At 36.7% G+C, this 15,995-nt stretch overlaps 1 protein-coding gene across 8 annotated transcripts in view; it reads right to left on the bottom strand.

Moving 5' to 3' along the window:
* MIA2 (MIA SH3 domain ER export factor 2) overlaps positions 1-15,995 on the bottom strand; it is a 67,734-nt gene that overhangs the window by 5,621 nt on the left and 46,118 nt on the right. For 7 of the 8 annotated variants that reach the window (XM_073349110.1, XM_073349108.1, XM_073349111.1 and 4 more), the window contains 12 exons: positions 14,177-14,288; positions 13,659-13,705; positions 13,128-13,218; positions 11,557-11,695; positions 9,928-10,029; positions 8,368-8,428; positions 8,010-8,045; positions 6,285-6,352; positions 5,114-5,196; positions 4,561-4,689; positions 2,141-2,299; positions 571-702 (listed from right to left, as the gene is read on the bottom strand). In XM_073349110.1, coding sequence (XP_073205211.1) covers positions 571-702; positions 2,141-2,299; positions 4,561-4,689; positions 5,114-5,196; positions 6,285-6,352; positions 8,010-8,045; positions 8,368-8,428; positions 9,928-10,029; positions 11,557-11,695; positions 13,128-13,218; positions 13,659-13,705; positions 14,177-14,288 — 1,159 coding nt within the window. The remainder of the gene's footprint in view (positions 1-570; positions 703-2,140; positions 2,300-4,560; positions 4,690-5,113; positions 5,197-6,284; positions 6,353-8,009; positions 8,046-8,367; positions 8,429-9,927; positions 10,030-11,556; positions 11,696-13,127; positions 13,219-13,658; positions 13,706-14,176; positions 14,289-15,995) is intronic. The other variant, XM_073349109.1, reaches the window with a different exon arrangement.

Raw genomic sequence — 15,995 nt, 5'->3', positions numbered from 1 at the left:
CCTTCTGTATCACAGGGGCTATGAAAATAGTGAGTACTTGGAAAAAATCAGGCCCTAAAGGTCTCAATTTGGGCACCCAAAGTTAGTGGATACATGACAGTTTTAGTCTTAATCTCTCTGTGCCTCAGTTCCCATTTTCCAGAGGGGATAATACCATTTTAGCTCACATGGGTGTTGTGGTAACATTTGTGAAGCACTTTGATGCTACAGTGATGAGTCCCATAGGAAAGCCTATGAGGAAATTATTAACATTGCATTCAGTGCAGAGTCTGAATGCTGTAAACAGACATAGGCCCTCACACTGAATGAGGAGGATACAAAGAAAATATTGAATAGCACATTCAGTGAGCACAATCCATCCTGTGGAATAGATTGCTATCCTGATAATAGGGAAGGTAGTATCTGGGCTAGCAAATGGTGAAATACGTTTCTGAACAGAACAATCTTATGTTATAGGTTTGGGCCATGATAACTAACAGGTAATCCACTACCATACCTTATTACATAATTATATAATTGTACTATCTTTCATTCAGTCACATAATGGCAGCAGATTAAAGCAATTCCTACCTGCTTTATCAAAAGACTGCATGTTATAACTTCGTAGTTCTGCTGGTCCAGAAAGTCTTCCTGAGTTTGGAGGATTAGAATAAAGTCTTTCTTGTCTTCGAGGGGGGAGAGTTGGATCATTATATGGCTGACCTACCATTCAATTAAATCACAAGAGGCAGTCTATTTAGCAAAGAGAGTCTCAGGATTTTTGTTAATTAAGTTATATGTCTGCTTGTTTCCTCTTTGGATTTCTTAAAATCTCACAAAACATCCAAAATTAGATAGTGTATAATATAGGAAAATTGTCTTAAAATAAAATAAGAAATGAAAGTAAGTCTCCAGCAGAGCATCCTTACTACTTGCACTTCTGGTAAATAAAACATCGAATTCTACACAGATTTAAAATAAGATCTCAACGGCTGCTTAAGAATACAATACCAGAAAAATCTTACTATGCAAATTGAACCCAACATGACTGATGCAGCAGCTGATCTACATGCTGGATCCATGCTTTAGTCAGGAATAATTACCATATGTTTTAAAATATGCAGTATGTTCAATATAAATGAAGTTTGATTTTTTTAAGACTACATCAACATGTACTTTAGCAGGCCATGGTATAGACACTGTCCTACTTCATTAAATCTGGAATACTTAACATTTATGGCATATTCATCTCATGTACTAAAAGGTGACCTGAAACTGGATTTCTTTTTGAATTGAGCTTGTGTCCTTTACTGTTTTATTATGTATATAGATGGCCTGACAGGTTGTGTCCCCCTCACTTCTCCCATGCTTACTTTGTAACTTAGACATATCAGGAATGTCAAGGTTGGTTGTCCCTGGTTTTGCTAAAGAACACATGGGAGATCAAGAACATTTACTGTGAGCTTTAACAATTTAACAGAAGAGGCAAGGGTGAAATCAACCTCTAACAGAGCTTTCCTTTAATCAAAAAGTAAAACCTGTTTAACTTCAATGACTTTAGCACCCTTCCCCAACCATGTGTTTTAAGCAGTCTGTATATCTGCACTAGGAAAAAAGCTTGTTTTTAACAAAGATACAGGATTTTACAATGTGTTAAACTCTCTCTTTGTTAAAAAAAAAAAAAAAAAAACCCACACCATTTCCTAGTGCAGACATACCCTCTATGGGTCAGCTTCTGCTCTCTCTTAGCTCTTGAGATCTCACCATTTCTCCAGTGAACATAGAATCTTCCAGACTAGACACAGCTTGAATTTCTAATGCCTAGAACAAGCCGATAATAAAATACCTGCATTTAATTTAACCCCCAAATGCTCAGTTACACATTATATATATAATCCTATGCTTGGTGCATCACAGAGCCATGCATCTCCGGAGAGGAGCTCCAATGCACAAGGGGAATGAACCTACTATTATACCGTTCACGTGTTGCAGCATATTCTCCCTTGTGCACAGAAAGCAGGGTTACATGTCAAAGTTAGGTAGAAAGCAGTGACTGTGAATGTCTTTTTAAAACGTAGCTAGTATCTGAATACACATCAGTTTCCAATATTCTTATAATTACATTTTTACAAATATCTGATGGCCCAGGATATTTATTTACCTGATGATGGCAGCATTATCCTACGATCTCTATCCCATGGAGGTGATAGGGACCCAGTGTCTGAAGGTGCTCTGTGGGGATCAGATAACCTGTCAGAGCTCAATTCTCCTCTTTCATTAGCAGCTTCATACATGGCAGGGTTCCCTGCTCCTCTTGATCCTTATTAAAGAAATAAGATATCAGTTTATTCCAACATTTTAATAATGTGTTGCAGCAAACGTCACTGTCTGTCAATAGTAAGAAAAAAAGTGCCAGTACTTTAAGTATGTGGTAGAAGCATAGCTAAAGCAGGACAATTTACCAGGTGAATTGTCATGATTCACCATAATTGCTGCATCAGCATAGTTGTCATGTTTACTGAAAGTGTTTAAAAGGTTTGCTTAAAGAAATAAAAGCTTAATTCCTTAAAAGATGAATCTATAATATATTCAGAGTCCTCTTCTTTTTAAAAAGTATATTATAAATCCTCCTATCATTCCAATCAGTGAAGCTGGTACCTTCTTGTTAAAAGTTCTTCTCAGTGTCAGTCCCCTGCAACTTGAAGGGACATGGTCAAATTAAAAGAAAAAAACTCTGAATTTTTTTTAACCTACCATTCTAGTGAGCAACACTTTCAAAAGCCGGAAGAGAAGAGAATCAAAGGAGATTAGAGCATGTAAAGTTGGTTTCACAGATCAGAAGAAATAGGGAAAGAGAGTTTTATTGTAAGTGTGGCAACACCACAAAAAATGGGAAGGAAAACTCAGGAGCTGAGTAGTAGGTGAAACTACTTTATTAATTATTTTATAAAATAACTCTTGTAAGTTGTTAGTTTCCCTTTAAAAAAAGCATGATTTGTACTGAAAAAAAATGACACAAATATGAAACTCCATGATGTCATTTTGAGTTTCAATTACCCTTCCTCACTGTCAGCACCTCAAACAGCCTGGAATCTGAAAGTCAAGCTATTTTCTGTCTTACACAAAATTACAAAAAGATTATACAATCAGAACTTAGTTACCAATTTCTTTTAAAATATCTTGCTCGCTCAGCTTCACTGGCTCTGCAGCATGAAATGAATGGTAGGTACTTATTTCTGTCACTAAAATAAATAGGCAGGACTATGCATACATAGTCCCTTTTCACAGTAAAACTGCACTTTAAAGTGAACAAGTTGAAACTTTCATTCCTTCCTACTGTCCCCCAGAGAGGACCAAATCATCCTGGAGACCATTCAACTGTTAATAACTACTGTACTGTTTCTCTTCAAATTTGAAGGTATTTGTAATGTAAAGGTGTATAAAAAATTCCAGTTTCTCCTATTTATACAATAAATTATTAATTAAGAGACCAGGTTTTAAATGTGATATAGCTAAGGCCGAACTTTCCATCTTCAGTCTGCATTTTCAAAGTTCTAAGAACTTAAATTGTTAACCTTGAAGTGCAGCTGGCCTCAATTATTCATTTTAAAATGCTATTTTAATTGAATTTTGATTGTTTAGCATCCTAAGCTGATCTGCTGCTCCTCCTCGTCTTCACAAGTAGAAGGATCTCATCTCCAAGCAAGCTGGGTCTGAATATGTCATTGGGGCAGACACAATAGTAGTAATTGGAGAAGCAGCTTCTGCAAAGAGTAATGAACCAGAGACTTCCACTCTCACTGCATTGTAACAAACTGCTGAGCTCCCTTGCAACACTTCACCTTATCCCCATTCCTCCAGTTCTCTTATGTTTGCAAAGACCACCACAGAATTTGTGAGAGACAGAGGTGAAGGGAGTCACAGATTCTCTCCCTCTCTTACATCTGTGGGACAGTGGTGTTCTCCTGAACAAAGGCTGCCACAGATTTGTATTTTTTTTTTTGGGGGGGGGGGGGGGGGAGCTAATCCTTCCTTCAAGCCCTACCTCACTTCCCAGAGAGACATATTTCTTGCCAGCCCCATTAGGATTGTCCCACACTGTTTGAGTGCATAGGTGCACTCCCCTCCCTTTGTCATTTTCAGACCACTATTCTTTGAGCTGGGAGCAGCAGCACTCTCTTCAGGAAACTAATGATGTCACTGACCAACTCTTGTTGCTGATCGTGGAACGAGACTGAGCAGGAATTCTACCTCTGTAAAGGAGGAAAGGCTCAGGCAGCATCCCTGTCTGTCCAAAAGAGACCAAGTTTGCCTGTTTCCCTACACTTCTGTACAAAGTGATGCCACAAGGAGTAATACCATAGTTTAGTGATCCAGTATTGCTACCGATATTACATAACGGACTGCTTTAAAAATGAGCGGGAAAATTATTTTCATGTTTATCTGGGGATTTCATTTTATACTGAATTGGCTGTTTTTAAATACTTTTGCAGGTTACCATCAGGAGAAAAAAAGATAAGATAGATTAATAGAGGAGAATGAAATTCAGAATAGAGATGTTTTGAAATTTGAGAATTGTACCTCTTCCTCCACCACCTGGAAGCATAGGTGAAAGTCTTAAAGGGCCCTCCAATAAGGTTGGCGGGGAAAGAAAAGCTCTTGTTTCAGATGAAGGCCGGCCCATGGGTGAGGGTCCATATGGGGAATGCTCTGGAACAGTTAAAACAAAATATTCAAATTCAGTGTTAAAAACTGCATAAGTAGTTTACTTTTCACAATTTAAATTCAAATCTTGGGTCACAAGTGAAATGAATCGGGTGGTTTTGTTATGTTTCTAGAATGTTTCACGATGTGGTCTAATTTCAAAGGCATTTCAAAATTCTTATTTTAGACTAAATACCCAGTAGAAAAATGTTTAAGTGATCTAGAATAATGTATTCACTCAGGGTCAGCTTTAAAAAAAAAAAAAAAAAAGAGGTGATATTTGCATGCACAAATGCTTGCTGTGCTTACAGTTATGAATATGCTGGTGGGGGGGGAGGGGGAGGGGGAAGAGAGCCAAAATATCACCACCACACCACACCTGTAGTATTTTACAATGCAAAAAAAATGAGTTTAAAAAACTCCACTGTACCTCTGCCAAATGGTCTAACTGGGACATCAAGAGCGTGAGGATCTTTTTCTAAAAGGTCAAATCTAAATTCCATTTCAGTTAATCTGTAAATATGGGAAGAACAAAAAAAGTTACTAACTTTATAAAAAAAATCATACCAGTTTCCTGGAAATCCATCATTCTCCACCAACATTTCTATTGAAATATAAAATTAAGCTAGAATTCCATTTCCTAGGTGGTATCAAAGATATTACATTAGCTAATGAAATAAATTACAAAGAATAACTGTCAAACATAGAACAAGTTATCAATTTAAGTATTCCTCAAAATACTCATCTACCTTTATACTGAAAGGTAAAAATTGTAATTCACACATTAACAAATGAAACAAATGTTACAAGCCCCAACATCACATTATCCTCAGTTACTGTAAACCTCATTTCAAGGATTTTTAAATGGTCTATTAAATAAGTAAACAGTACTCAATTTTAAGAGTACAAACATTCAGTAATCAAAGTTCCTGGTTAATATAGGAGATCATTTAACAAATTCCTGGTGCTATCTTTCTCAAAACAGGTATTTAATTTCAGTATTTTTAACCATATCTTACATTCACATACTATAACCATAGTTACATTTCATTTATCCTCTTCTTTCATTACCGAAACAGAATAACATTCTCTCCAGCAGTTTCTATGCCAAGATGGACTAATGTTCCTTCTACCATTTTAACTATGGAGAGGAGACTGAAGGTGTACCATGCTACGAACATTGTGCAATCTGATTGTTGCTGGTGCAATTTGTACTGTAGTGTAGCTAAGAAATCACTCCTGCTCAGTCTAGACTCTCAACAGTTCTCCATTTCTACGAGGTATCAGTCACTCAGAAATGTTTCCACCACCCATCCAAGGTTTTCCATTATCACAAAACATTACTAACACAGAGAAGAAAAACAGGACAGGGCGAACAGCTGCATTTCTACAAACCTGTGGACTCATTAGTTAAGGGTATTCTACTGAAAATACATGAAGGACCATGGCATGTTAAGTCATGCACAGTCTGAAAAATAATTTACCCACACCCATTTGTAGCTGTGTCAGTTCTGGTTTTATGCTTTTCCACTCACTCTTTCTGAAAGATCAAAATTACAGCTAAATTATACTGTTCAGAATCTATCCAGTACAGTACTTACTTTTGTCTGTTGTGTGCATTTTCTTTTCTCAGATCATTAAGATGTCTTTCCGCTGCCCGGGCTGTCAGCTTTAGGAAAAAAAACCTACTCAATTAAATATTTCATAACTAGTACACCTCCTGGATTTCCAGTAAGTATTTCTAACTGATAATTTGTAGGCCTGTTGCTCGTAACATGAAACAGGTCTATAAAGTGTAGGGGAAATTATCACATGTACTTTTTAGGAAAGTGCAAAAGGTACATATATTGGATTTCACCAGCAAAAACCAGCATAATATTTTTAATAACCATCCACATAGAAAACACATACTAGGAAACTCTGACTTAGGGAAGGTTGAAACTCCTAGGTATTTTTCACAATCAGTGTAAGTTATTAGCAGTTCCACTGAAGTCAGTTGTTAAAACATCACATGATTAGAATCAGTCTTATTGGGAATCTTAAGAGGCTACACTCCACATCAGATTTTTGCCATATTTAAAAATAGTGCAAATCAAAGGAAGCCAAGAAGTTACTAATACTAATACTATTGACCTTATAGAATCCAAAACAAGCATTATAAACTTATTGTAATCTTGACAGCAAATGTGTAAACTTAAGATCTCAAGTTAAAACAAGATCAAATAATGTTAGATGTTAATTATTCTTTTTAATGTATTCATAAGAACTGTGCAATAACAATGAAAAAATCCTAAAAAGATTATTTGAAATTCATCCACTATCACTTACTTCTGAAACAAAGAAAGAGCAAGCAAATGAAAAAAATCTAAGTTTGTATCTAACAGTGAAGGGAAGAGGGGATGAAATGCGGTCTTTTGTTCTTTTCTTGAATAAAAGAGCTTATTTTATCTTACAAAGGGCCAAACTATTCCCACGGTTACATGCATACAACTCTGATTTCAATGGAAGCTGCATGTGAATATTCGAGGTCAGAATCTAACCTTACCTATCCTGACTTATAGATTCTTTAAGGCACACATTAAAGTTGGCCATGGGGAAACAAAAAAAAAATCCACACCATTCAAGTATTATGGCTACACTGCATCTCCAAAATATAAGCAGGCAAGTTTTAAGACGTAAATAAGGTCTATTTGAAAACCTGCAAAAAGAGCTAGGGCAGTATGGGGAGTACCCTAGCACGGAGTCCAATTAACAAGGTTACTCTGAAACCTATCAATAGGATTCTCTCCTATGTAGACCCCTTTGCAAGACTGAAATATTTATTAGTAGTGAGATATTTTCATTTTCTAGTTTAAGGAGAAGAGATAAATGGATTTTGCAATTATATTCTTACAACAACAACAAAAGCAACTGAGCAGAATGTTATCACAGGACAAAATGTCTTTTACTATTAGATAAAGGCAGAACAGTACAGCCAGGGAATTTATTAAAATGGCATTGAAACAAGGCCAAAAAGTTTATTTACAAAACATCAAACAATTGTTAAACAACATCTTGTTCCAGTGGATTTATTTATATAGCAAGTGATTTTGTAACATTCTGGCAGAATTAAAAGAGACTTGGTTTAATTACTACAGCTATTTTATCTGATAAAAAAAAACCAAAAGATTTGTCATTCAGAAACCTACTAACAAAAATATTTAATGAATAGTTTTGTCTGTAAACACTCCACTAAAGTCAAGGTATAAGGCAGTCTGTTCAGCAGTTTGAAGAGCACTGTAATTTTTCCATAACAGAGCTGAGAAATTTTAATATTTGGAACTTACCCAGTTATCGTGAGCTTTTTTCTCATGTGAAGTAATCTATTAGAGAGAGATATGCATTAGAATACATTTAAAATAAGTTATTCATCTGACCCAAAAAAATAAATTAAGACTTCAAGGCTATTTTCTGATACAAAATAAACAGGCCCCCAGAGTTTAAACTGAGAAGTTATACTCTTACTCAAAAATACCACCCACTTGGTAGTCTTTGCTAATTGTAATTTATATTAAGGTATGTCTGATGACATTAACCAAATAAAAGCACTGCAAGCATCTTTAAAGTGGTAGTTTCAAGTTGAAAGTCAATTGTATTATTCCTGAGTATGGCAAAATGCCAGTTAAGTCAATGTAAAGTATATACCTGACTCTGATAAGAATGAATGGTTCTGTCTAGCTCTTCTTCTAGATCTTTTGCTCGTTGTCTGTAATAAAAATGTTAGAGAATACAATTTTAAATATGAATACCACCACAGATAGTGACACTGCAAATGAGTAACTCTGAGTTTATACACAAACAACACTATTGTTACCTATGACCAAGGCCAACTTAAAAAAGGATGAATAAGAAGAGGGGAGTGGGGAGGAGAGATAGATCCTAGGCCCTGTTGAAGTGGTGCAAAGAAGACTGGAAAAGGTGGTCTAAGTGACAAGCTGAAGATTTCTCTGGCATAGGGGAATTCCTCCAGTGATGTAGAGCCCACAGAGTCAGCCCTACTCTTTGCAGCACCTAGTATAGGCAGTGCATTTTTGCATACCTGCAGTTACCAGCTGCCAGAGTTGCCCCTTGAGGGTCATTAGAGACTTAAGGATTGCTACAAGTTGCACTAGGGACCAAAATGACCCAGGAAAAGGGTACATAAAAAGGTGATATAAGGCCATTTTTCTTCAACCCTCCCACCCACACCTACATCCTCCTTCAGGCCCTGTGTTAAACACAGCTCAGGCACACCCAAAAGATTAGACCCAAGGTAAGCACAGAATTTAATTATGTTCCACTATCTGCAATATCCTCTTTGAAACTTTAAAATAAAATTTCCCTCCTACTTCATATTTTGCCTAAATATGAAAGGACAGATTGTGTTTTGAACTGAGCATTTTTGTTTACTCTTTAGGGTACTAACATCAAGAATGGCAACATTATTCTAGGAACTGCTTTAATCAATTAACTGATCAGCAGAACCTTCTAAAGCAGTGGTTCTCAACCAGGGTCCGGGGCTCGCTGGGGTGGCCACGAGCAGGTTTCAGGGGGTCCACCAAGCAGGACCAGTCTTAGACTTGCTGGGGCCCACAGCAGAAATCCAGAGTCCCACTGCATGGGGCTGAAGCAGAAGCCTGAGCAACTTAGCTCACAGTGCCCCCGACGGCATGGGGCCCCAGGCAATTTCCCAGCTTGCTACCCCTTAAAGCCGGCCCTGGCTTTTATATGCAGTTATTGTGGCACAGGTGGGCCATGGAGTTTTTATAGCATGTTGTGGGGGGGCCTCAGAAAGAAAAAAGGTCGAGAATCCTGTTCTAAAGTCATCAAATTGTGCTCAAAAAGTCACCAACTTCCAAGGGGAGTAAAGGCTGAAGAATCATGCCATACTTTGGGAACCTCAAAGACAAACTATCCTACCTACCCTGCTTTGCAAACAAAATGGAGTGACCCATTATAAGAATACAAAATTTTAGATTCTACACACTGATGGAAGAAGAGAGAGAGCCTGCCACTGGGCACTTGAGTGTCATGTGTATTTATCCTATCACACACACACACACTCTTCATTTGTTTAAGCTAGGATAACTATAAAAAGCATGGACATTTTTTGTGGGGGGGAACACTATGACAGAATATATTGTGTAACAATGCATTATAATAAGTAAATTTACTAAGTCTCTTGTGGATTTTGTAAACTGTAGAGAAAACACCAACAGTAAATACCTGTAACTGTTTAGTTCTTCTGCAGCATGATTAATTTTCTCATCTACTTTAGAGAGTTTTTCTTCTTTCTGTAACCGCTCTCTCTCCTCTACTGTTAGTTTCCTTTAAACACACAGACAGTATGGTTAGCTGTACCTCAAATAATAATTTTGCAGTTATTCTCTCAGCAAAGAGATTATTTAGTGTGATATTCACCCACAGAAGCAGAAAGAGGTTGTGGTGTGTAAGTATAGTGTTTTAAAATTTGTTTACATAGCTCATTAGCCATTAATTATTAAAATCTGGAACAGTAAAAGTAATACCAGGACTATCACTGCACTCAAATTAACTCTGATGCACATAAGGCAGCTCTGCAGAACATTCAGCCCACAGGCTAGAATAGGAACCATTAACCATTCTCCCCTACACATGGGTTCTTGGCCACTAGGCTGCATAAATGTTGAACTACTAGTCATGCCCTAGCCTCTCCCCAAATTCACGTATATAGTGCGCTATGCAAACCAATGACTGATGCATATTTAATCATTTTTTCTGAGAAATGTCAGTACAGTTTGCAATTGTCACCTTGCTATTTCACTACTGAATGACTGTCCTAGCCAACTGATAGAGTTAAACACATAATAGGTCTGTTGAAGTTTCAAAAGTGACTTAAGTGCCTTTGAAAATTTTACTATTCCCTCTTCTCTAAACAAAAGTCCAGTTTATCCATAATTACAACATTTTTAAAATGTATTATACTTCCCAGGATGCTAGTTTTTGCCGGCCCAAAGTTGTGTTGGCCATTGTAAGTAAATACAGGAACCTCAGAGTTACAAACCCCTCAGGAATGGAGGTTATTCGTAACTCTGAAATGTTCATAAAACTGAACAAAACATATGGTTGTTCTTTCAAAAGTTTACAACTGAACATTGATTTTAATACAGCTTTGAAACTTTATTATGCAGAAGAAAAATGCTGCTTTTCCTTTATTTTTTAGTAGTTTATGTTTAACAGTACTATACTAAATTTGGTGGGGGGTCGTTTGTTTTTTTTCCGTCTCTGCTGCTGCCGCCTGATTGTGTGTTTCCAGTTCCAAATGAGGTGTGTGGTTGACTGGTCAGTTCGTAACTCTGAGGTTCTACTGTAAAGGTTAGCTCTTTAACCAGCTGAAATAGGCTATAATTGTCTAATTGGTACAACACACTTTTGCACACAAGCACATTTAAAAATAAATACCCCTCACCTGTTCCCATAAACAGTTACAGTGTTAAATACACAAGAGGTATACAGTCCCTTCTTATACAAGCATTTCAAGATTAGTATCATGGACTTTCCCAATATATTTCATCCATCACTTCAAAAAAATAAATAAATAATAATCACATCCGAATCTAAAAACAAAGATGTAAAAATCTATTTGTTTATTCAGCTATATATCAGTTTACCACAAATGCTCAGGTTTTCATATGTATACTGTACTTTCAGCCAAATTATAAGGAATCTGGTTGATATAAACTACAGTTATGACAATTATCTTTCCACAAATTGTAAATTTGTTGACACATTTAAATTGAAAAGTCAAAATGACTTCCCAATCTTCCCTTAATCAATCATTAAATGCTTAATGTAAAAACATAGCGGTATCCGTACCTGTGTAATTTCATTTCATTTTCTTGATATAGCTCTGTCATTACTTTAAGCTTTTGTTGAAGCTTTTGAAGTTCACTTTCAAAATGTGCATTTTCAGACTGCAAGGAGACTTGCTCACGTTGGAGGTTTTCAATGCGTTCTGTCAAAGTTAGAGACAGCTGAATAACGTGCACACTTTATGAAGTTAAAACAAAATCAGAACATTTTAGAAAGTAAAAAACATTGCAAGTCAAGGACTTTAAAGTTTTATTAATGAAGGCCTGTTTGACATTTGGGAAATAACGTAGGGAAACATCTCCCTACAGTCCACAGAATACGGTTTAGTTTTTTGCATTGTGATATATTTCCACAGACTGCACAATTGAGAAACAGTACTGCTTACTGGTCTTAGTACAGGACAGGGAGTCAGGAGTTCTGAATACTTCTTCCAGATTTAACACATACTTGATATGACTTTGGCTTAGTTACTTAAGCTCTGTTTCCCCATCTGTTGTTGGAATGGCTCAGAAAGTCAGAACTTTTCTCTGGAGGATGCCATTTTGAGATCCATAGTCTAAATTTTTAGGTTTTCTATTATTATTATTTGTTTAAGTGTGCTCAAGATGACAAGCAGCATGAACAGTAGTTCACAGAAGTGTAGAAATGCCCCATTCATCCCAGTTGGGGTTAACCCTGAAGCATCATGATAGTTAACAACATGGAGCAAGGAGATAATTTAAATGTGAATCTCCTTATTTATTCAGTTGCAAACCATGCTTCCTTTCAATATATTTAAGCCTCTGAAGTTCAAAGGCTCAAATCGGGAAAAAGGCTACTGTCAGTCTAGAAGGACATCAATTTGATGAGTCAGCATAGGAGACCCTTAAAAGTTGTCGGGGGAAAAACTGCTGCATTAGAGGACAGAATAATCCAAAAGGCCATCAGGCATATGGCATTTTAAATTGAGTCCAATTTTCTGTTGATAGTGTTGTTATTTAGGTTAAAGGCATTGGCTAATTAGATGCAAGATGTATAAAGTTGCACTAATTTTATTTTAAAAATATATTTCCTTAGAATGAAATCTTTGTAGATTTTGTCCAAAGGAAAAGAGGTGACTATGTACTTTCCAGGCAAGAGTATTTTTAGAAGAAAGTAATGTTGTATTCCAACTAAATATAATGAACTAATCGCTTATATTATATAATGAACTTTATTAGAAATGAGTTTCACAATTAAAGACACCAATGAAAGCCATTAAACATATTTTCAATAGCAATATTGAAAAAAGATTTTCAGTATATTTATTTTTAGTGGAAACTGTTGCATTTTCAACAGTGAACTGGGGTAACAAATTAAAAATGGCATATCAAGTCTATATTATTGCTGTAGTTTTAGCCACTCAATCTTTTAAGACCAAATTTTTAGAACTAGTGAAGTCACTTCAATTCAGATTTAATGGATTTTTAGCTATTACTGTAAACTTAATATTTTTTCCACAAAAACTGAATGAATAAGCCAGAGTTATTTAAGGACATGAATAGCTTCTCTTATTTAAAAATATCCGTTATTTTAAAACAAAATAATCTAATTACCTGTAAGTTCTTCTTTAGCTTTATCTTCATCTGCCAATTTTAAATATACTTGATTTCTTTCTACTTCCAGAGTTTTTAAACAAGCATTTAACTATATTAAAATAAAAAAGGAATTAAGTGTGAGAACATTACTGCAGGAAAAAGACTCAATTCTACTTGACTGTATTTCTCAGATAATACAATACTAAAGTCAGAATGTTATGTTATGGCTGTAACGTTAATTGATTACTGCTTGGAAATGCAATCAGCTAATACCCTATTTCAGAAGGACAGGGCAGGTTGCATTCATTCTAGACCCTGGCAAAGAAAAAAAAGTGTCAATTAAGATTGTTTAAGTATTGTAAAAAATATTTAGAAAAAACAGACACCCTGAACTTTGTTTACGTTGATACAATTATATATGTCCATTAAAGTACATGCCATCATGGTGTTACATCTAGTAAATAGCAGTTTTCTTTATTCCTCATTTTTATTCTGACCTCTTCCCTCCAAACTTTTAAAATCAGTACATCATAAAGTGTGACTACATACCTTAGCAGCATAGATCAACTTCTTTATAGTTCGTTTCTGCTGATCATCTAATTAAGAGCATAAACAAAAAGAACAGTGAAATCACAAACAGCACTGTGATATGTTTTGACTGGAATGTACACGTACTACTCCTAATTACTGAATATATTTTTCATAAAAATTGTGCTTAGTGTGGTGGAAGCCAAAGCTAAGTGAGAGTGACACTCTCAGTGTGGAAAGGAAAAATTAAAGCTGACGCTCTTCTGACATATTAACACAGGCGGATTTCTTCCCCAGCTGATTAAGCATCAGCTGAGCTGACTGAGGAAAAAATGGCAATGCAGGATGCGTTTAGTATTCTAGAGGAGCACATTTGCAAACCATATTAGAATGCAGGGTTAAGAAATCCAGCTTCTACCTTTAACAAATTAATTTAATTACAAGCTTTGTGTAAGGTCTAGTTATTCTCTTTTCCCAATTAACCTTTTTTTTTTGGGGGGGGGGGGGAGGGCTTAGAAAAGAAGTTGTCCAGATTGTACCTAAAAGCTCACCATTTTCTGTTATATCAACATCCCAGTGGTTATCTTCAGTGTTGTCTTCTCCTATTGCTGTGCTCCAGTCTTTCATCTTCAATAAACATTCTGTCAATGACTAGATATTACCAAAAATAAATAAAATTAAAATCCAAAATGAAATACAGGCAGTGAAACTTTGACTACCACACCAAGTCATATTTTCAACTTTTTACTGTACTTTATTAAAGAACAGGAGTTCTTGTGGCATGTTAGAGAGACTAACAAATTTATTAGAGCATAAGCTTTCATGGGCTACAGCCCACTTCATCGGATGCATAGAATGGAACAAACATATAGTACACAAACACACAGAGATAAATTGGAAGTTGCCATACAAACTGTGAGCGGCTAATTAGGTAAGATGAGCTATTATCAGCAGGAGAAAAAACACTTCTGTAGTGATAATCAAGATGGCCCATTTAGACAGCTGACAAGAAGGTGTGAGTTATCATAGAATCATAGAATACCAGGGTTGGAAGGGACCTCAGGAGGTCATCTAGTCCAACCCCCTGCTCAAAGCAGGACCAATCCCCAATTAAATCATCCCAGCCAGGGCTTTGTCAAGCCTGACCTTAAAAACTTCTAAGGAAGGAGATTCCACCACCTCCCTAGGTAACGCATTCCAGTGTTTCACCACCCTCCTAGTGAAAAAGTTTTTCCTAATATCCAACCTAAACCTCCCCCACTGCAACTTGAGACCATTACTCCTTGTCCTGTCCTCTTCTACCACTGAGAATAGTCTAGAACCATCCTCTCTGGAACCACCTCTCAGATAGTTGAAAGCAGCTATCAAATCCCCCCTCATTCTTCTCTTCTGCAGACTAAACAATCAAAGTTCCCTCAGCCTCTCCTCATAAGTCATGTGTTCCAGACCCCTAATCATTTTTGTTGCCCTTCGCTGGACTCTCTCCAATTTATCCACATCCTTCTTGTAGTGTGGGGCCCAAAACTGGACACAGTACTCCAGATGAGGCCTCACCAATGTCGAATAGAGGGGAACGATCACGTCCTTCAATCTGCTCACTATGCCCCTACTTATACATCCCAAAATGCCATTGGCCTTCTTGGCAACAAGGGCACACTGCTGACTCATATCCAGCTTCTCGTCCACTGTCACCCCTAGGTCCTTTTCCGCAGAACTGCTGCCTAGCCATTCGGTCCCTAGTCTGTAGCTGTGCATTGGGTTCTTCCGTCCTAAGTGCAAGACCCTGCACTTATCCTTATTGAACCTCATCAGATTTCTTTTGGCCCAATCCTCCAATTTGTCTAGGTCCCTCTGTATCCTATCCCTGCCCTTCAGCGTATCTACCACTCCTCCTAGTTTAGTATCAACCTCAAATTTGCTGAGAGTGCAATCCACACCATCCTCCAGATCATTTATGAAGATATTGAACAAAACCGGCCCCATTCTATGCATCCGATGAAAGTGGGCTGTAGCCCAGGAAAGCTTATGCTCTAATAAATTTGTTAATCACACTTCTTGTCAACTGTCTAAATGGGCCATCTTCATTATCACTACAAAAGTTTTTTTTTTCCTGCTGATAATAGCTCATCTTAACTAATTAGCCTCTTTCCAACTTGTGTGCGTGTGTGTGTTGGTCTATCTTCTTACTATATGTTCCATTCTATGCATCGGATGAAGTGGGCTGTAGCCCACCAAAGCTTATGCTGTAATAAATTTGTTAGTCTCTAAGGTGCCATAAATGCTTCTGTTCTTTTTGCGGATACAGCCTAATACAGCTGCTACTCTGAAACCTGTACTTTATTAATTTCTCATTAATAA

The sequence above is a fragment of the Lepidochelys kempii genome, chromosome 6, assembly GCF_965140265.1.
Source record: "Lepidochelys kempii isolate rLepKem1 chromosome 6, rLepKem1.hap2, whole genome shotgun sequence".
In the NCBI taxonomy this organism is placed as follows: domain Eukaryota; kingdom Metazoa; phylum Chordata; order Testudines; family Cheloniidae; genus Lepidochelys; species Lepidochelys kempii.
This window is presented reverse-complemented; position numbering and strand designations above follow the sequence as displayed.